The sequence below is a fragment of the Ambystoma mexicanum genome, chromosome 6p, assembly GCF_040938575.1.
Source record: "Ambystoma mexicanum isolate Mex_15411 chromosome 6p, UKY_AmexF1_1, whole genome shotgun sequence".
NCBI lineage: Eukaryota > Metazoa > Chordata > Amphibia > Caudata > Ambystomatidae > Ambystoma > Ambystoma mexicanum.
The window spans coordinates 941,892,321-941,915,357 of record NC_090935.1 but is presented as its reverse complement, the minus strand read 5'-3'; the positions used below and the strand labels follow the sequence as shown (position 1 = coordinate 941,915,357).

The following is a 23,037-nucleotide window of genomic DNA, read 5'->3' as shown; positions in this document are numbered from 1 at the left end:
GAACAAAGACCCTTCTAACAGGGCACTCTCGGGTCTGACCGAGGCTAGAGCGGACCCAGTGGATGACTATACTTCATTATCGGACTCCAGTTGGAGTGGGCCCGTAACGGGTCAGGGTGGGCATGAGCCAATGACTGCTAAATCTTTAGGCCTAAATGCATTTACCTCCACAGAGGGGATAGACAAATGTGGCAGTTATTGTCCTGTTCCACCCTTGCTAGCTAGTCTTCCTCCAATCAGCAATCAATTGCGGTTCAAACTGGCATCCAAGTTGGCACCAATTGTTTGGGGGATATACCAAGGGTAAAAGTGAATGGTTCACATACTAGTACCTGTATGAAAGGCGCAGTAATGGCGACCCAAACTCCACCGGATGACCAAGGGTCGGTAAAAAGGTTGCTCCTGTAACGAACGATGCTTATATAGCGCATCAACAAGTCACTAGTAGGAAAATACCATATGCAATCCAAACGCGCAACTGTGGCAGAGTAATAATTCTGATATTAGCCATATTAAGGGTAATACGTTGAGGGCTGCTGCGACTAATCAACCACCTATTTGTGAACGATTGGGTGAAGGAGGCTCTGACAGACCTTTTAAAATAGACCCTAGCTAGAAGAGGAAATTATTGTTCAATCTAGTAATTCAAGGTCACCGGGACCGAATAATTGTCGAATCTACTGTTTAAAGGAAACTCTGCACCTTGGGCATTCATTCTCACTCCACTATTCAAGGATATAATTGAAAAAACTAGCTATCCTCCCTCATGGAGCACATCATACATATTGCCAATTTATAAAAAGAAGGGTCTAACATCGGACCCCTTGCTGTATCATTCAATAACTTCATTGGATGCTGACAGCAAAATATTTGCGAACATATTGTTATGACATTTGGAAGACTGGGCCACGGGCATTGGGAGAATCTGCTAAGAACAGACAAGATTTAGGAGAGTGCATGCCACTAGCCTAATTGGCTTTATCTTGAAATGTTTTCAGGTTAAGGTCTGGAATAGCACATATAACAAGGTCAATGTGACATCACTAGACCCAAGTTCCAGTTCAACTTGTTTAACAGGTATCATTTGTGGAACAAGCTATTTGACTGGGGTATTCCCCCAGATCTACTTGGGATGACAGCAGGATTGCAGGAGTAAACCAATGTCCAAGTCAGATTGCATCAGCAGGAAACTCTATCTAGGGCTATCAACACTTGTACAGGACTGAGGGAGGGGTGCATTCTTGCCCCTTCCTCTTTAACCTATACGTGTCAGATGTAGAAGAACATCTTAAAGGTAGATCATTGGACTCTCCAAAAATAGATGTAAATCATTTTACCTTTCATATGCACATGATTTCCTACTGTTTGATTTAACATCCATAGGTTTGCAGAGACTAATCAGTGTTTGCCGAATATGCAGATGGTAACGCCCTAAAAATCAACATTGGCAAAATTAACATTTTTATTATAGCTAGGCGTATTAGTGGGAAGTCTTTCACATGGCATACAAATTCAGAGTATTTGGACACTGTGGAGAGTTTGGTATATTTGGGGTTTCCCATTTTAGGTAAAGAATACAAGAGGCAGCAGTTTGATTGGTTAATGCATACGGCGACAGTTCTGGATTCACGGATGAGAATAAAACTGAAATACTGCAGATATTCGTTGATCCCCCACCCGATTACATTTTATGAAGGCAAGGTTGTGTCCAAACTCATCTATGGTTTCAAAGTTATACAATCTTGGGCAGTGGACAGACACCTTGCACAAAATACAGAGCTATATTTGGCGCAGAGTGATAAATGTTCCTAATGCTGTGCAAACCGCTGCTGTCAGATTGGAGTTGGGTATTCACTCATTGGCTTACAGAGCAAAATGGAAATACCTGCAGCTCTTATATATAATCTTAGTTCATACACAGGGCTCTCTGATCTTGCAGAGTGTGTGTGTAGAGGGCAGGACTCTGTATTGAATGCACTTGTGGGGTACTGCAGAAAGTTTTTTTTCTCAGAAATAGGTCGATCCATAGAAGACCTGCAGTTCAATCCACGCAGGGCAAACGGTCTTGCAACAAGGGGATTGGATCAAACCCATAGAGGTTTGCCATGGATTCAAGTCCATGAGGCATTTGCAGTTCGAACATAAGCAAATAGGAGTTACTGGTGTTCCATCTTAATCTTATTCCATGCCCCTTAGCAAGAATACAATTCTGAAGATTTTGATGGAAACTATACCCGAAAGGTGAAATTATTAGGCAGCGTAATATACGCCTGATCGGTGTGGGGTATTGTTGGTTTTGTAATAATTCCAAAGAGCTGGAGTCCCTGAAGCATCTTATTATTTACTGTCCAAATATTATCTATGCGAGCATTAACAATTGAAAAATGTGTGCACTCTGTCATTTGTGGAATGTGAATATTTATGGCAGAGATGCTTAGAGGGGAAATCTATCTCCTTATCCTTAGCAGTGATTCGTTTTCTAAGGTCTTTAAATTTTAAGGGCTGAATAAGGAATTAATAATGCACTGAAACAAAGTAATCAAATTGTTTTTGCACGTTTTATATTGTAATCTGTATTTTATTTACTGTTCTTGTGAAGATTATGTAAAATATGTTATTTATTGATAATGTTTTTATATCTATGGTCATGCTTGTATTTTTTGATTTCTTTCTTTCTTCATTCCAATGTTCTTATTTCTCTCGTTATATAATTCTTTTAAATGTTTGTAATGGGAATATTTTGTTAAAGTTGCATTTTTCAATCACAATACAATATACAAGAAAATTAAAAAAGAAGGAATTCTAGGAGCTCAAAACCAGGGACTTAAATTAAGATTGCATACGCAGGAACTAAAAACAGCTCCTGGGTATCCAGCTTTAACCAGTGACTAGGAGCTACCACTGATCAACGAGGAGCTAGTACATAGCGGTCCACAAATTTAACTTCCACATAAGATGCAAACTTATAATTTTGTCTATTTATGATTCTTTATGCTTAAAATGATGTATAGATAGGCCCTAATGTTTATTTACAAAATGTCCCAAACACAGTTGTATTCATATAGGTGTGCTTCTGCAGTTGGTCTGGGGAGCCAAAAGTAGCTCCTACTAGCTGTTGGTCTCAAGCTGACCATGCTCTTATAAGCTATGAAGAGGAGCTAAATAGCTCTCAGCGCCCCCCAATTCCGAAACCTGTAAGAAACAAAGGAAGAGAATCGGGGTAGAAATTCAACACAGATGCACTTATGGTGGGAAAACCAGGGGACCGAGATGGGTAATGTTTGACTGTTGCTGAAGGTTTACCTCACTAATAAAAATATGAAATATCTGAAAATCAGGGACACTTATAAAAGACAAGATCTACACAAAGACAATTACACAGCTCTCTTACTCGGGTGTTTTGATTATGTGATTTGGAGAGGTGGCACATGCTACAGTGAGAATACAAACATTAATGTCCCCACAGAATTTTGTATCTTGCAATGCTTACCGATCACCTTCAGACAACATTCTCACCAGGACAATAAAGAAATGTATCTGGGATTGTAAAAAACTCAGGCACAACAAACATGCACTAACTCTTCTCAAGGAAGGGTGGGTTGGGGGAGACAATGTCCAGAGAACCTGGCAGCTTGGGACAACAACACTAGTCATCTCCTGGCTTTGTCTCACCCTCTGGCAGAAACGTTGCTGCTATGACACAGGGTGGAGGTCCGGCCCATTGCCACAGTACAGCCCTTATGTGAGGAAATGGGGGAAACTGGAAGGGGGCCACATATACCTCAAGGGTTAATCTTTCCAGGTCAATGTGGGCCGCATAAGGAAGGGGAACAAGTTGCACCTCGAGTTCACAAACAGGCATGCTTCGGCAGAAGAGGTTTGCTTGGACTCCTTGCTTGTGGGAGAGGAGACTCGGAACAGAAGTGGAGTGCTTAAGAAACTCAGCAGCAACATTCTGCAATAACGGCTCTATTAGCGACATGTTGGAGCCGGGTGGCTACCAGACACCAAATGCAAGTGTTGCAACAGTAGCACTGACCCACCTTCTGGTGCCACGTAATCTGAAGCAACCTCAGCTTTGAGACTATGGTGTCTGAGCTCTGGGATACATTGCCCGATTTAAAAATGTAATTGTATTGTGCCTCTAGGCACGCCTCCCCGGACTGAACCCTGGTGCTCAGTCCTGCGATAGTTGCTGCCTGTCCCCACCTCTGTGATTGTTGCATGGACAATCCAGTGCTCACTCTTCCCTGGCAACAAGCCGCTTTACACAGGGAAAGTAGATGCCAGATGTTCTAACATGAAACCATGTTTATGGGCAGTGGGACTGCATGGGTATACACTAAATTGCATGTTTCGGGGACATTAAAACAGTGATGTTGACAAATTCAACTTGCTGCAAAGGTATTGCTGCAGGGTCACTGCATATTACAGACATGACCCTCCACAGGTCTCTGCATCTCTGGGCAATTTAGCTGCAGGTCAGGATTTTTGGCAGCTACGGCATTGTAACAAGCATTGACCAGTTTGGGTGGAAGGTGTTAAGAGCAAGGGATAGATTAGGGTGACGTGTTTATAACTGGGTTCTTTAGCGAGATGCTTCCCGTGACTGGAACCACTTATTTTGGGTAACATAACCAGGGGACATGGTTGGCTTAAGAATTGATCCCCTTTTTTCATCTTCAAAGAATACATCCTACCCTTTGGCTGACTAATGGTTCCTGGTCTTAACCATGGGCCTTCCTCTCCTTGGGGTCCTCCCCCTCCCTCTTCCCCAGGACACCAATTCCACCTATCCTGCAGTCCCCTGGCCTGTGCTGGGAACTTTTACCTATGCGGGTTGGTGGCGAGCTGGGAAGCCTGGGGGTACCACCCTTTACCTTCTCCAGGATCTACATTAAATAGCATGTTGTGGCACCCAGACTCCATGGTTGCCCCAAGCCACATCACATAGCCAAACACTTGGAACTTGCCAAACTATACCCATTGAGAAAAGATGGTTAAGTTTAAAACTTTGTATGTAAAAGGAACTTGGGGTTGGTCACCCTAAGTTACCTAAGATTATCCAGACGTGGACCCCTTGCTCTCTGTGCTCAGAGAAGCACAGCTCCACCTCACTGATGAATTCCGATTAGGCCGAAACACATGTCAGGGGTTGCTGTTAGTGCGCTTGTTCAAAAGAGGATTGCCATAGCATTTCGGTGCTGGACTGCTCAAGTGGGCAGGACAAAGATTGATATGCAAATGGGTATTCCTCCTTTGTGAAAGGTACAGTGAGCTAAAACATGTGGAGTGGGTACATTCTCACAGAACAGGTCATCATGCTGTGTTCTTTCTTGCAGAGGGGTGCCCTGACCTGTTTTTATAGGTTTTAAACTAGGACTTTTGACAAAACTGAATGTCATCATCCTAACAATCAAATCAAAGATCATTTATGGGCTGAATAATATATATGTCAAAATACAAAAAATCCAAAGTCAGTATTCAGTTGTCTTGAGTGCATACTTCACTCTTTCCATTGTAATGGCAAGAAGTCAAGTCAATGATATTGTGCTAGCTGCTACAGGGCCTGGCTTGAAACAGGATGGGGCGTGTGTGTGCGTGTGTGTGTGTGTGTGTGTGTGTGTGTGCATGGGGTTGGGGCAGTTGGCCTGCTAGATAGTCCGCTGCACCAAAAAGGTACTGCGCCATCTCAAGTGAAACACTTGCTCAAATGGGAGGAGATGAAGATATACGCGTGGACATATATCAAGACAAGTAACATCTACTGCCCATGCAGACAAATACTTAAAAGGCTCCAAGGTCAAGATTCCTGAGAAAAAAAACCCAAAGCCTCAACAAAACATCAATGGCGCTACAAACACTATGATCACTTGTAAATTTGGAACAAAGATTCCTGCCAGATCATTCAAACTGCTCTTCAGACTCAGAGGAATTTGGGCAATTTCAAAATGGGCTGTGACAAAACCTCAGCAATAGGAATTCTATACTAACGGTAAAAGGGGAATTCTCTTTTATCTCCAACCTTTTATTTTCTCTACACATTTTTGTCTGTTTGTCTGAATGAAGAACTAAGCACAGATCTCAACTGCAGATTGAATGAACATTTTTGCTCATATTTCAAAGCTTCATTTTACATTGGTGATCGACTGTGCCAAAAGATAATATGGATCAGACCCATCTCACCTTGGGGGGCATTTCAGTGCATTTTACTGCAGTTTCTTGGTGTGCGGGCAACCGTCCCATTATACCACTTCTCTTACCCCTTAATTCTCACGCCTCACAACTCATAGTTTACCACCCCCAGTTCCTCGAAACACCAAACATCTAACACAGTAAAATTCAATAAACCGCAATAGGGCCAAATCCACTGCAACAGCTGCGATGAGATGGGTGTGGGGGGGATGCTGCAAGGGGATACCAAATATATACATATGGTGCTCCTCAACATTCAAGAGGATGTGTGCAGCAAATGTACAGCCCTTAGAGATTAGTTGAATATGTGCGAAGGTCATACACCCACATGCTCTTTTTCTACTGCAAGGTTTCGCCTGACTAATATCAGGTTAGCAAAAGAATCAACATGGAGATGGAGAAATTACTTACCTCTCGGTAATGTCCTTTCGGATGGATGTTCTTCTCACGGATTCCTAATCTATATAATAATAATAATAACAATAATAATAATCTATTATATTCTAACTGCAGCGGCAGCTTCCTTCAGAAACCTTTTTTTGACATCAGAGGTCGCAGAACGGCTCTGCATCAGCTTACATGTGATCACTGCATCGCCTGTAATTCCGCAGACGAAAATGTCGACTACAATTACCGTGCAGCGCAGTTATTACATAGATCACTTTTGTCTGAACATGTCCAGATGCTCTGGATACCACGTCCTCTGGGGCCAGTCCGCATCTATCAAAAACAATGCGGCCTGAACAGTCGCAGATTCCTGAGAAACAGCAGATGGACAGGGATCAGTGGAGATGCATTGAGAAGATGGAAATTCTGCTCGACAGTCAGTGCGTCCCGCAATAGCGCATCTGAGGAAATTCCCTAGAGTATAAAACTCTCCCTTCCCGTTCGCACATAAATTGAAGAAACCCCAAATGAAGAAAACCTCCTCATGAACTTCCTGGCAGAGCTCCAACTCTCCCAGAGAAGCCAAAGTGATGGGCAGGGACATGTTCTCCAGAGCCCAGAAGAACCACAGTCACATTGATTCTCTGCACAGAGCCAACAAACCAATATCACCCCTTTTGTTGAGGTAGTGCATGGCCATTGTGTAGTACGTAAGGATCAGTACACAATTTCCATTTAACGAGGGGAGGAAGGTAAGCAGGGCCAGTCTGATCAAAATCCATTCTGGCAAACTGTTCCCTGGTCTCTAATGGAGACCAAAGTCTGCTCACTGTCATATCTAGCAGACGAGCATCCCAACCTTTCAAGGATTCATCCTTTAACACCATGCGCTGGGGACTAGGGTTGCCGTAGCAACGCCCCTCTGAGAATGTCTCAGATGGATCCCCTTTCAAGGTCTTGCAACACACTGTCCAAAACTCGCAAAAGGTCTACCACCTTGCCATGCAACTGAGACCACTGCAATCGGAGCAGCCACTGAAGCAACCTTTGCACAACCAGGCTTCTTGCATCACCAGACTGCATCAGCCAGACTCCCTGGGTCCTATCCCCAAACCCACTTGTGTGAGGCAAAAAACCTTGGAATCATCTATGACTCCTCTCTTTCTCTCCACACATCATGGACCTTGCCAAGAAGTCCAATTTTCAGTTGCATCTCCTCACAGGCATCCTACCTTTCCTCACAAGCTCAACATCTCCAGAACCCTGGTTCTCTCTAGGACAGACTATTGCAACAGCCTCTTCCTCAGCCTGCCTCTTTCCTCCCTTCGCCCCCTTCAACTAATCCAGAATAGGACTGCAAGTTTTATCCCTGGCCTCAAGCCCAGGGGCCGCATCTCTCCACTGGCTCCCAGTGACCGCCAGGATCAAATTCAAGACCCTTTGCATCATCCACAAGGCTGTCTGGGGCCTGGGACCTCTGTACATCCAGCTTTCCCTCCCTAAATACCTCCCGGCCAGAGACCTGCAATCTTCTGGTTCAAACTCTCTGCAGGTCAAACGTTTCTACAAGCAGAGAGTGGGAGGTAGATCCCTTTCCTCAGCTGGCACATCCCTCTGGAACTGCCTCCACTACCCCCTCAGACTTGAGCCGGATCTTCTTAAATTCTGGAAACTTCTCAAGACTTTCCTTTTCTCCTCTTCCTCTCCTCTCCTCTCCCCTCCCCTCCCGTGCTAACTCTCCATCTGCAGCTGCAACTGGGGGCTGGTCCAGAGTCATACATGGCCAGACCACCCCCTCCCAATCCCCCAGCATCCTTTGCCAGCACTTGGCCTCGGGCTCCCTTTCCAAGACTAGCCCAACTTGGTCCTCCCTGTCCACTGCACCCCCCCGGCCCCTCTTCCCCTGGCACTTGACACTGTGGCCTGCCCAGCACTTGCTTGCCCGATCCCACCCTTAGGGGTACCCCACTCCTGCACTTGTCCCTCTACTACCTCCCCATGCACTCAACACTTTTGTCATACACTTGCACAGTAGGATTGTAACAAGGCCAATATAACAGTTTTAGTTCTATTTTTGGATTCCCATGTCCCCCCCCCCACCCCATCCTGTCTTGTGGCACCTGGAAACACTTGTGTATAGGCGCCATACAAATGTCCAATAAATAAACGCTGAGAAGGTTTTGTCCAGAGGATTCAAGCGGATGCAATGGGCGATAAAGAGAAATTCTGGAGACAAGGTAACTGGGAACAGTATTGTAGATGCGTTTGAAGATCAGGCAAAAGGGTTTTAAAGAGACTCCTCTGCTGAACAGGCAAGCCAGCGTAAGGTCCTGCAATTCAGGGAAACCAAAAGAGACCTTGATGACTAAAAAGGAGTCGAACTGCAGCATTCTGGGGGACCTGAAGGCGATGGATCTTTCCAGTTGGAATGCCCATTCAAAGGGAATTGCAGTAATCCAATCTGGAATCAACCAGAGTCCCTATGACTGCAGGATGATCGGATTCTGCAACAAGTGGCAGGACCAGTTTCAGCAGCTTAAGTTGATAATAGCTAGATTTCACAACTTTACTAACTTGTGACTTGCAGCTTAAAGTCAACTACAAGATACAAGCAAGATTTTTTACCTTGGTCGAGAAGGTGGTTGGAATGTCAAAAAGAGCCGGGCAAGGTGTCTCTAAGTGAAAACTGGTTAGTCGTGATGAGTTTCTATTTTGACTAGTTGGGTCCGGTTAGACAGGAACGACGAAAACCATCTCAGCAATTCCTCCGATATCTGGGCCACCTAAGCCAGTCTGGGGATAAGAATCTCAAAACTGACGTTATCAAATGCGGCTGAAAGATCGAGCATGCTCAAATCTTCCTTGTCAGCAGCCCTGAGGATATCATCCTAAACAGTCACTAAAGCGGTTTCAGTACCATGACCTGGCATGAAACCAAATAGAAAAATATCAAGACTTGCTTTCTTCCAAAAAGTTCTGTAATTGTATTGTGATTTTTTAAAAAACATTTTTTTAGAGAGTATCTTGGATGGCCTGGCCAGGCCAGCAATAGGTCGATAGGTGGCAAGGTCATTATGGTCCAATGTGGGTTACGAAGATAGGTGAAGTATGATTTTTTGAGAGCTGAAGGCATACAGCCTTGGGCGAGTGAGGCATTAACAAAATCAGTGATAAAGACCCTCAAAGAGGAGGAATGTAGTTTAGCAAGACATGCTGGAATTGGATCGTAGTCATGGCTTGTAAGTTTTGAGATATTGAATCATGGTCTCAATTTCATTTCAACTGACCATGGTAAAAGAGAACTTAGAGGGTATTGATGGGAGGGGAGCACAGCTTCCAGAGTAGACGCAGAGTTTAGTGGAATCATAACTTTTGAGTCAATATTCTGTTGAGTGAGATTGACTTTTGCTGTGAAGAACTCGCTGAATTCATTCACCAATTTGGGCAACAGGGCCAAACTAAGTAAAACGCATGCAGGGTAGGTTAGATTTTTTTTATTGTGGCGAAAAAAAGTTCCTTTGATTTTCCGATTTTGAAGAAATTGGACTTGGCTGATACAATTTGTGATGAATCTGATGTCATCACTCCTTTACCAGAATTATCCTCTCTATACGAAGGAACCTGGCAGGGGAGTTTACCAGGAGATGCTTTGTGAGCCAGAGAATCCGAAGGAAGATTCATGCCCTTAGGATTTTTGGATTACACTGAATGTGAAAAAGACCTGGGGAAGGGAGTCGTTTCCCTGGAATAAATTGCATCATCAATAGGAGGAAAAAAGGACCTGGGGAAGGGAGTCATTTCCCCTGGAATAAATTGCAACATCAAGAGGAGGGGAGTTATCCTCCTATACTATAAAGAACTTGGTTATTCTTTTGAACTTTTGTTTTGGTGGAGAGAAAATGGGGAATGGAGCACTTCCCTGGAAATGTGAACATCATTCAGTTGTAACTTTTGTTGGATTTATACCTTTTTGTTGAACTTTAACATTTGCACACTTTTCACATCAGAGACATTACCCTTAGCACCTTAGAGTGTGAGGGCTAGGATCGAATTTCAGACACAGGGCATTATTGTTTTGGACATCCAGATTCTGGACAGGCCCTTAGTTTTTGGTTGAGATATGGAAATACCTCCTAGATTAGGGACAGTGAGGCATTTTCCAACCCCTTTATTATTTAATAAAAGTTTATGGAAAACACCAGGAGCCCTCTGTGTGCGTCTCTCATTGCTAGCTCTTCACAAATTCATGTTCTGTATGTAGATACAACTAACTTGGTGGCCTGGAGATCCTTAAAGTCTCTAGATTTACACCAAGTTTTCACTTTCTTACAGTAGTCTTTCTTAAAACGTTTTAAGGAGTCAGAATAGCATGCATTTTATACTTTGATTTTTTTTTAAGTAACTTTGAGTGGTGCGTTCAAATTGCACGCTTTCTGTAAAAATGATATTAATCATAAAATAATCACTACAGTCAAGACCAGGAGAAAATGAGAACAATCCAGAGGTTAATTTTATGTCTGATGGCTTTCAAATCTTGCTACGTGACAAACTTTGTGAGAACCTGCGTATTCTTGCGCGATGAGAAAAGCAACAAGAAAACGGTCGGACTATATAACTGATTTATTCTCCTGATGAGATCAATTGTTACCTCTAAACATGACTAGATCAAGAAAGTGGTCAAGGCTTCAGGCGGCAGATGTAAGTAGCGAGAATATCAGTGAGCTTGGGCAGTCAGGATTGTCATGATAATCTGACCATAGGTTAAAATTGCCAAGGATTCATAAATTGGAATAGTGAAGAGCTTCAGAACCCAAGAAAAGTCACAATTGTCTAGAAACGTGCCAATGGGGCTCGGTGGCCGGTAGCAGAGTACAAGATGGTAGGAATCATTAGGAGAGAAAGAAAGAGTGCAAGGGTAGATTTGGGAAAGGTCCTACCAATTCAGAAAATGAAAGTTAGACAGTGTTAGAACTGACTTGGAAATTATGGCGCCTGCCCTACCCCACCTTTCTGATTGACACGATTGTGTCATTTGATTTAGAAGTCCCTGGGGACAAGCATGTGAAGTGTAGTGGAAGGAGCGGAAAGCCAAGTTTCAGTTATGAAAAGTAGGTCAAGTTTTAACGAGGTAATAAGATGGTTGAGTACAGCTCCATTTTCTATGGCGGACCTTGCATTTATTAATACGGTCCATTGGCAAAGGCTACCATTGTTTGAGCTTTGAAGCGGAAGAAAGCTGCTTGGTTCGATCAATTTTATAAATATCAAAATATCTGCACTTATTCAGGGTTCAGTGATAGAGCTGTGACCATTATTTAGACCAAACAGCGCATCTATGGAGTAATAGCACATGGTTCTCAAACGTGGAAAGTAGTGCATGCACACCACTTTTGGTGGTGTGAATACATATGCAAATGAGAAGGTTTGCATGTCTTTTCCCTACTGGGCCTGGACAGATATCCAACTGGTCTGACTTGTCAGTTTCCAGCATGCATAATGGTCATACAGTTTTGTTATTTTTTTTAAACTTATTTTTATTGTTTTCGCAGTATAAACCAGTTACAAATTACCAACATTTCCCCCCAAACGCCCCCCTCCCCACTCTTCCCTGCCCACCCTCTTCCGTTATTTTCTTTTGTGCTGTGTATGTGTTAAAATGGTAACTGCCACTAATGCTACTAAAAAGTTGATTTTCGGGGGTTGGGGGATAGACGCAAATGACACCATATGGAACTGCACGCACTGCAGGCTGCTTCTGGGGTGCTACCATGGCTAAAGGTTCCTGTGAAACCATTTTGTAAAGTTGGCCACCCTAATACTCACCTGCCAGTGGTAGGCTGGGTGGGGAGGGTAGGCTGGAGAACCGTTTCCCAAACTTGTCTTTATTTGTGCAGATCCATAGACATTGCATTGCAGATACCTTGTACTACCACTACAATGGGGATAGAGGAAAGTGAAGTAAAAACGTCTTTGCCAACCTGGCAGTGAACACAGAGTCACTGTGGAAGACAAAGAGGAGAGGCAGTTAAGGAAGAATTATTTAAACCAAGGGTCTCTACATTCAGAAAAAAGGCCAATATGCTGATATTAATATAAAAACAAACAGAGGAAAAGCAGTGAAGGCTGTAGAGGAAAAGCTGGGGGAGTATGGCTGCGAAATATGAGTAAAATAAAAACAAGTGGGGCGCTAGCAGAATGTGCAGTGATCTATCATTACTACAGAAATCAGAGTTGATGCCCTTGAGTGGCACAGAAAGAAATCAAATGAGGGCATTTAAAAAGTGTGCTATGGAGAGCATACAGAAATGATATGCCAGGAAAGATAATATAAGGAGTCGTGTTCAGCCACAGTTGTTGAGTTGCCTATATTGTATCACATATGGAGATTTACATGTCAAAGCCAAAGAATTGCTGGCACACCTTGTAGGAGACAGTGAAAGGTCTGGGGGATAATAATGTGAGTCATGTACTGCTCACCACCAGGGGGTCCAGTCAGGAGTTATTTTGGGTCAGTGGAACTCAGGGATTATATTTTACAAAAAATAAATTAACAAATGTAGGTGCAGGGTGTCGTGTTTTGGCATTACCCAATCCAAAATCGTTTTTAGAAAAAAAAGGCACCTATTGTGGTGAAAAAGAGCTGCAGAATACGGGGATCCAGGCCACATGTGGCTTTCCTCTTACGTCAAAAGGAATGTAGTTAAGCTTTACTCTGGAGGGTCCTCCTGAAGCTTTTTTGCAAAATGTGAGGACAGATGGTGATAGATAATGCCAATATTTATTTTGAATTGGGTCCCTTTGGTGAAGAGTTACTTCATCAGCCCTGTTACGAATGCTGCATTGGCCGACTCCAACAGGAGCGGAGACAGACTGTAGGCAGTTGACTCTCATATGGGAGGGCTAGAAGATTTCTGCAGGTTGTTTTATCTTCTCCCTTTGCTCAGTCCTTTTGGCCCGCTTAGTTTGCGGTTTTGAGATATGCAAATGATGATAGACTATCATTCGTATAAAAGACGGTTTTGAGGGCGTGGGGCCGTAATATTTGGAAACGTGACCATTGCAGTTCTTTTTATGCTTAGCTGATCAACTCAACTTACTTTCAATTAAAAGCGTTTTTATGCTTAAACAAATAAAGTAAAAAGAAAAGGCTCCCCCCTACATTATTGCACTTGTGGGATCCAATAATGTTTGACCATAAGCATAAAACACAGCTAACAATGCAATGCACTGAAAAACTTAAGGACTTGACCTGGGCCCCTCAATTAGTTACATCGTGGAATGAGGCTGAAAAGGTCTTCAAACTTCAAAATGATTCCACGATCTACGAAACGTCTGCAGGTATCTAAGGCGTCCCACTAAAGAAAGGGGAAACTGCAACAAAAAAGTTTCCCAAACTTTAACATTAAAATCATTCAAGTTGATGTTTGAATAATAATATAAAAGGGAAGTTGAACAGAGTTTATGAGTAACTGAAGTCATATTAATTGTTTTCAACCATGGATGTTAGCAAATATTCCTTGAATGATGCGACACCAAGCAACTTAGTATAGAAAAACAAACAATGACTTCATGGCAGGTATGATTGTTTGAATGACTATCTGTACACACATAAAACGGACCAGGATGGAAATGAGACCTCTCTTGTGTTATAAGAAAAACATCATCAATGCAATATCCATCAACTAAAACCAACAAAAGAATTCTTAAACCTACCTGGCCACTGAGCTGGCAAGGTATTCGGAGTCACGGCTTCATCTAAGCTTGTTGTTCTTTGAGGCTGTCGCTGAGCAAGCAGCACACTTTGATAAACCATCCCAGTAAACTGATTTGCTTGCAATGAACTATGAAAAAATGCAGCATTAGATGTTTTTTCTCAAAAAGAAGCACAGCATGACAATACAGTTAAGGTTTTGTCATTAAAGTAACACATTAAGTACCTTAGTTTGAAATATCGCTATTGGGTCTCGTACAGGTTTGTGAACTAGTGCATTATGACATTTCAGATCAAAATAAAATGCTGACTTTTTGGGACACGATCAACTACCAAGTTGGTCTTTTATCACATTGCAAACTATTAAACTTGATGATCACTTCTATTTATGCTTGAAGCACAACACAGGTTTTTGCAGCGATGCTGGTCATGGATTTTTTTTTCTCTTTTTTTTTTCTCAAAGTTTGTCGACCGCATCAAGGATTAAGAAATGGAGAAGAAGAAATGACTTACCTTTGCTAATGTTCTTTTGGGCTTCGAAAACTTCCAGCCACCAACTAGCACACTGACTCAGTGTCGGCTCTGCTCAGTGTTACTGGCGCGGATGACTCTGGTTAGGGCATAATGGGTGGTATATATTGAGCCTGCTGCACCTTGTGATGCAAGTTTCACCTATTTTACCACACATTCAGAGGCGGTGGAACAGCAGAACTCATCAAGTTACACGCTATTCCTAATGAGGAGTTGGTTGGGAGAGCGATTAGAAGTCTATGGCAGGAAGGATTAATCCATCAGAAAAAACATTACAAAAGAAAGGTTATGTGCCCTAATAGATGTGTCATCTTACAAAAGCTCTGTAGGTAGTACAGAACCTGGAGCTGGGGGAAGAGTGACAAACCTTCACCCAGAAATACTGGAGCATTGCAAGAACAAAGCAGGCATACGGACCTGATAAAAATCCAGGCAGTAATATTTGGGGAAAGTTGGCAGAGAAGCCCACACATCTGCATGATAAATGTCTGCAACCCAACCCTGCACAAGGAAGAGGTAGCCACCAGGTCTCTGCGCAAAGAAACCTTGATACACCCAGGGACTTCCTTGTTGGCGAGACTGTAGCATTCAGAAATGCAGAGGACAATCCATCTGGACAAGGTCTGCTGGGTGACATCCCTGCCAACCCAAGCACCAGCAAATGTGACAAACAGCTGGTCATCCCTCTTGATGTCCTCCGTTTAAGAGACCTAGTATACAAGACTCCTCTTGGAATTCAGATGATGAAACTTCTCTTCGGTCTTAGAAGAATGAGGCAGAGGAAAGAAAACCAGAAATGGATCTTCTCCGAGGCTCTATATGAAAATGTTGCCAGAAAAATGTTGTCATGTGAAAAGTAGTAAGCAATAGTAGTTTTCAATACATTCATTCTATACAAGTAATGTAAAATGTGAACATTTTGCCAGTGATAAGGTCGCCCAAAAATCTATTTTTCAACCCTCAAAAGTACAAAGGTGTACTGCCAACAATGAACCAGGCGCCTAATAAAGCCAGGCAATCACTACACCACCGCAACCACTGCATCCCTAGTCCTTACTCTGGCACGAACTGCAATCCTTAGTCTATGCAAACCCCTAGACTTTCCCTAACTAATAATACACGCAAAGGCATCTTTCCTGCACAGGACAATACGAAATAAAAGAAAATGAACAATGACCCACCCCAACTCCAATCCGATCACTAGACCTCGATGCATTTCATAGCCCTTACCTTCACTCAAATCCTTGCTCTAACGCTACCCTTCACATTACCCCAGCATTCCCATAATGCGGACCCTAACATTACACTAACCCCTAGGTTTAGCCTACCCCTATCCTACCTCGACAAAATCATCATCCCTCCCCAACCTCCCTATCCATTTCTTTAACTGTAAACCAAACCTTTAATCCGTTACCTCTAGCCTTACCAAAACCCCTACCAGGACTCAAACCCTGACCCTAACTGCTCAGCTAAGCCCAACATCTCCATCTCCACAACCCCTCTGACCCTAGCCCTTACCATAATTATAACCAACATCTTTACTCTAACCCTGGCCCCTAACCTAACCTTAAACCAGGCAATCACACGACCTCAACACCATCTTAAACTTGAAAACAAACCCGAACAGCAAAGCATTCTTGCTACTTTTCATCTGAACTTTTTGACTACATATTGCTTGGTGACTTTTCACTGCAAAAGTATTTTCACTACAAGGTTTTCACTAACTACATTTTAGTTGTTAACATTGTCACTGGAGGACCAGTCTGCGATAGATGCAAATCAAACACATACTGTGGGAGGAAGGGCAGTCTCTCCCCCTCACAGTTATTTTCTCTATGGAGAAGACAAGCCAAGGAGACTTGAGAAACAGTCTGGAGCTAATTCACTTGCCATGTGCAAGTGATGGTGACAGTGAAAATCACATTAAGGTTGAGCAACCTTAAAGGACAAGAATGCAACTGCTCAAAAGAAGTATAAGTACAATGACAACCCACTGGCGTGGGAAAAACTAGTTAGGTAAAGCTCTCAAAAATTGCATAACAGTGTAGACATTAAAGTCGGAGCCCTGGGGGGAGGGAGGTGTCCTGGAGCACCATCTATGAGGCTGCTCCATTGATGGCCTCAGTGCAAAGCCTGTGCTTATAGCAGCAATGACCCGGTTCCTACCTATGAAGCTGGATGAGAGACGTTGTCCGTGGCCTGGAATGTTCAGAGCTGAGTTAGTGGCGGTTAGAGCTAAAACAGTGCACCCGCCTGCCTGATCGCAGCGGATCTCGGCTGCAGTGGTTCCCAAGATGGCGGACTCGCGCCTTCAGCGGAGGAGGGGAGTCCTGACCCCGTCTGTCCCAGCTTAGTTGAGCCCGCCATCGAGAAGCGATCCGCCCAGCTCCTACTGCAGCCATAGCGACACGGACCCCACCCCGCCGCCTCAGTGGGCATGAGCTCCTCACTGCTCTAGCACCCGGGAGGAGGCAGAGAATAGAAGCTCTTCACTGAAACAGCATCGGTGGAGATCCTGTATTGTAGGCCGAGTGCGCCTCCTCATCCCGGCGCCTGGGCCCATCATAGAGCTCCACACCTCTCAGGCAGCTGCTCCGTACCTGCTGAACCTCCTGGTTCCGGCGGCCACTCCATATGATACGCGACAAAGCCTTCTACAGTCGGATTCCATCCCGCGATTGGGGTCAAAGGGATCTTTTCTTCTGCTCTTTTTGACCTGTGGGGCCCATAGCTCCTGGATCTCCCTGTCCAGCCAGCCCCCTGGCCAAGCCGGCTGCCCATCACGCGGGGTGGGCCCAGATCTGCCCCTTGAAGCAGCATTCTCCCCCACAGCACTCAGTTGGGCAGCCACATTCCTCATTGATTGAGGAGACTGACAGCTGGGACATATCTCTCCGGGCCGCCGCGGGGTCCGCTATTCTGCTGGTTTCTGGGACGACCGCCTTGCCCTAGGGCGCCCCTACCTAAATGCTTAGTCTGGCTCTGACTTTCCCTCCGAGGCTATCTCACAGCAAGATCTGAAGTCAAATCTGAGAAGGACACTCCGCCCCTGCTCCCACATCAATGTACTCTCTCGGCCCTTGGCACCTCCTGATCTTTGGGGCCCATCGCTGCTGGATCCCCTTTGTCGCCCAGCCCCTTGGCCCATTTTGCTCCCTAACATCTGGAATAGACCTGGAGCTGACTGACCCTTCCAGTTCCAGTGGGCTCCATGCCCTGGGCCCACTCAAGTCTCATCAGCCCAGCGGGGCAGCTGCTTCCCAAGGCTCCTGGACCGATTCTTCTGACCTACCTGGGGTGTCTCCCTTGGCCTTAACCAGGGGGATCTGCCACCTGTACAAGCACTCGACACTGCTGGGTCACACCTTTCCACTGGCTTGACTCTCATCTTTGGTATCCCACCTCATAGGAGTCGAGAGCTGCTCAAGCTCTCCTCCAAGGTCGCCCTTAATCGCTCTCGCTCACCACTTTGAGGTAATACAGTGGGACCACCCTAATTCCAGCTGCTATGGCCAAACATGTTAAGTCTTCAAAAAGTGCAGACATTACCACCATGCTGCTCCCGCCTGAAAAAAGAAGAAACCGGAAACATCAAAATCCCTGCTACAATCCTCCTCGGAAGCCACTACTCAGCTGGCAACTAGGGGTGACATTCAAGCCTTCATGCTGGACATCAAATCCGAATTTTGCTCCTGCATAGCAGAACTCACCACCAAACTAGAACAGACGGAGCAGAGGGTCGTAGAGGTGGAGCAGAGGGTCGTAGAGGTGGAACAGAGGGTAGGAGAGGTGGAAGACTTGACCCAAAAACATTTGGCTATGCTCCTGGAGATTCAGCGCACGCTTCAATCGCTCCTTAATAAAAACGAGATGCTGGAACACAAACAGGAGGATTTGGAAAACAGAGCTCGACGAAACAACCTCCGAATTCGGGGGGGGATGGAACGGGGGGGGGGTTCCCTCCTAGGTTCCGGACCAAAATCTGGCGGAATATGTGGGAAATCTTTTGCAATCCCTTTTGCCTCACCTGGATAAAGCTCAAATCATGCTAGACTGCACCCATAGGCTCCGACCCCGGCGAGGGGTGGACTCTGACTCTCCCCAGACGCCATCACCCAGACCCACTTCTACTCGACCAAAGAAGCTCTCATGGCGATAAGTCGCTCCCAGGACGACCTGACCTTCCAAGGGTCTCCTCTTCAGATTTTCCAGGACCGGTCAATGGCAACTATCCAGAGGCGGAGAGCCCCGAGACCCCTGACTCTCTTCCTTCGGTATCAACACCTCAGATATTGTTGGCTGTTCCCTATGGCCCTTCAATTCTCTTACAAAGGGGTTCCCCGCATGATTGGTCACCTGGAAGATGCAGCCTCAATCTTACACCCCAGCTCTCCTGAAAAGGAAGATGCAGCTTTGCCTACCTCGCCAACAGGGAGCCTAGAAGGGCTCCCCCCGAAACCGAAGCATTCGACCTGGACAAAGGTCCAGAAGGGACGTAATGCGAGGTGACCTCTCGACTGGATCCATTACCCGCCCCCCCTCCACCCCCAGGAATAAACAATGGCCGGGACCTGGACCATCAAGCTCCTCTAAAGACCGGAGATCTCCACGCAGCCGGTCGTATGTTCTCCGATTCACGTAGAACCTGCCAGAATCATTGATTTGCCACAGGCTTCGCACGGCCCATGCCGGACTCCGAGGTGGATGTCACCTAATATCCTTTGGAGTGAGTCAGACAGTGTTAGCCCAGTTGGCTAAGGGATACACCGACAGGGTAAAGTCAGCTTCCCACGAAGTTAGTGTTACTGCTTCACGTTGGAAGCTTAAATTGAAACCCCGGTTGCACCTGGATAACAGAATGATGATCACTCTGGATGGCGACTTAGTCACACTCGCGACTTAGTCACACTCGGTCCAGGTCCCTATATCAGAATCTGCTGCTGCCCCCAGAAGAATGCCCACCACACCAGAAGCTAAACTTTATTTCACTAAACGTAAAAGGCTTGAACTGCCCCTCCAAGCGGAAATTAATATTAGACCGGCTCCTTGGGATGGAGGGCTCTGTGGTCTTCCTCCAGGAGACACACTTATTGCCCGCTGACTTCTCCCAACTCCGCAATAGGAACTTCACGCTCCAATATTGTGCCTCTAATGGAATTAAAAAGGGAGGTACTGCTATCCTCTTCACCAGGAATGTCCGACCTCGGATATTAGAGACCCTGCTATGCCCAGAGGAACGTTACACGGCAGGTAAGGGCTTTATATTTGGTCAGCTTTACTCCTTTGTCTCGGTTGATGCCCCAAATGAAGGCCAGGCAGCATTCTATGAGGCTTTGAGCGAAACCCTCCTTCCCTTTGTCAGAGGTCAAGTTACCACAGGGGGAGACTTCAATAGGGTCCCAGACCCCGCATGGGATAGATCACATCCACCGACCCCCAGAGTCACTAAGCTCGCCATGGGCCTTCATCTGTTTCGCACGCTTGAGGTGGTGGAAACGTGGAGTACTGCATCCCGGCAAAAAAGACTTCTCCTTTTCTCAAGCGCATAGTACCTTTTCCCAAATTGATCTCTTACTGGTCTTCCCTCAAGTCCTTGCCTTCATTGACCAAGAAACCATAGGCATGAAGGTTCTCTCTGATCATGCCCCGGTTACACTGACCCTTTGAGCTCACGACCCTTATCCCCCTCCTTGTCGCCGCTGGAATCTCTATGATCCCATCCTGAATGAGATGCCATGGAGGGACTCCACAACCACAGTGATCAGGAACTTCTTTTGGGGAAACCCAGCAGTGGACACTTCCCCAGCTAACACATGGGATGCCATGAAGGCAGTAGTGCGAGGAGAACTGATTGCACATGAGGCAGCATTCCATAAACGTAAACGGCAGACCCATACGGTCCTGGAAGACGAGGTCCAAAAAGCTGAGGCCCAGCATAAATGGAAGGGCTGGTCCCCGAGGACCCAACGCTCTTTACAATTGGCCCAGAGAAAATTGGAGGCCCACTATGCGGAGGAGACAGTGCACTTACTGGCTAAATCCAAACAGGGCGACTACACAAGGATTAACAAGGCAAACAAACTCCTGGTGGAGAAATTAGCAAAGTCAAAGAACACTATTGTGGGCCTCCGCAACCCCCTGGGAAAGATCCAGTATGCGGACCAGGATAAGCTGCGACAAATCTTTCCAAAACTATGTCGGCGTCCCCCTGGGACAAAGCGGAACAGCAACGTTATCTCCAGAGTGCCGCCCTCTCACATCTCGAGGAGCCAGACAGAGGCCCTGGATGCCCCGATCACAGGTGAGGAGGTGGAGGCAGCCATTAAGTCCCTGAAGCTGAGAGCTCCGGGCCCAGATGGGTTCATAACAAGATTTTTGTAACGTTTGCCGCCCCCGACTAGTTGACCCGTTAACAGCCCTTTTGAACTCTTTTGGTGCTTCGAAGCCAATCACTTCGTCAATGCAAGAATCCATAACAGTGCTAGTGCTCAAACCCGGCAAAGACCCCAGGGAAAACAGCTCATATAGGCCCATTTCCCTTTTAAACATAGATGCCAATATTAATTCGAAGATCTTGGCGATCCGCTTGGCGAACATCCTACCCAAATTGATAGATTCGGACCAGATGGGCTTCATAATGCATAGGTCAACAGGGGATAACATCAGTAGGGCCCTGAATTTAGTGGATATCGCAACTCAAGACTCACAAAAGCTACAGCTATTAGCTCTTGATGACCCCAAAGCTTTTGATAAAGGAGACTGGTTCTTTTTACAACTTACTCTAGAAGCTTTCCACTTGGGCCCAAACTTCCGGAAATTTGTTCTGGCAAATTATCGGTCACCCAAGACGCTCCTCTGAGTCAACCATTATCTATCAGAACCGTTCCCCTTAACCTGTGGAACCAGGCAGGGATGCCCTCTGTCCCCCCTCCTCTTTGCCTTGGTAATGGAGCCCCTCGCCCAGCGAGTCCGACAGGACCCAGACATCAAATGCCTTCCCATTGGCACCTCCCAGAATAAAATCTCTCTCTATGCAGATGATATGCTGCTCTCCATCACAGATATTCGCCCTTCCCTTACATCAGCACTTGGAGAACTCACTAGATTCGGAAGAGTGCCAGGCTTTACCATCAACTATGAGAAATCAACGGCCTTGGGGTGGGCCTAGCCCCTGGGGAACAGGAGTCCCTACAACCGTTCTGCCCGTTCCAATGGAGCGAGAAAGCTATCCCCTACCTAGCAGTACAGATCCCAGCCAATCCTAGAGATGTATATCTATTGAACTTCCCCCCGCTCTTTAAATAGCTGGAGAGAGATCTTGAACGCTGGACCTCTCGGGAGATCTCGCCTATTGGGCGGATCACCGCCTGCAGGATGAACCTCCTTCCACGATTCCTCTAGGTCTGCTCCTCCCTCCCCACTACAATTGCACTACCCTCCCTTCTACGTATGCAGAGGAAAATGCTCTGCTTTATTTGGAGAGGTAGAAAGGCAAGAATCCTCCAGAGGGTCATGATGGGCAGTTCTAGACTGAGAGGCCTGGGGGTCCCGACCTACTTAAATACCAAATAGTGCCACAATTGGCGCATGCTAGGGCATGGAACCAATCCACTGGACGCCCGAAATGGGTAGATCTAGAGCAATCTCGCCTTACTCTCCCCCTTTGCTTTCTTCCTCACATCCCGCCCCCTCTGCGGCAGAACTGGGCTGGCATCCTGTCCTCCACTAAACGCACTCTTAAATCCTGGGATTGGGCTCTAAAACATAAGGGCATCCCACGGGGCTTGGGCCCGCTCCCCCTGATCTTTCATAACCCAGCCTTTTCTCCAGGCTCCTGTCCACTGAACTTCAAGAACTGGGTGGCTGGGGGCTTGAATCTTTGGAACAGCTCTTTGAGAATGATCAGCCCTGCTCCTTCGAACAAAGCAAAGCAGCTTTCCGACTAATGGAAACGGACAGGTTCTCCTACGCGCAACTCCGACACTGGTCCTCCCACCCCCAAACTCGACTAGCAGCTACACATGTCCTAGCACCCCTGGAACTCACCCAAATGGATCTGCTGCAGCAGGGGAACATCTCCACGCTCTATAAACTACTACAGCCAGATCCATTAACGGCTAGAGCCACCCATATGGGACAATGGAGGTGGGCCTAGGTCACCCTTTGGAGGACCAAACGTGGGTCAACATATGGGCTAGAACTCACTCCTCCTT

General features: G+C 45.8%; 1 protein-coding gene across 2 annotated transcripts in view; it reads right to left on the bottom strand.

Annotated features, from left to right (window-relative positions):
* The window catches only part of DMXL1 (Dmx like 1), a 1,868,248-nt gene that overhangs the window by 715,270 nt on the left and 1,129,941 nt on the right, over positions 1-23,037 (bottom strand). For both annotated transcript variants that reach the window (XM_069625559.1, XM_069625560.1), the window contains exon 27: positions 14,296-14,423. In XM_069625559.1, the coding sequence (XP_069481660.1) occupies positions 14,296-14,423 (128 nt within the window). The remainder of the gene's footprint in view (positions 1-14,295; positions 14,424-23,037) is intronic.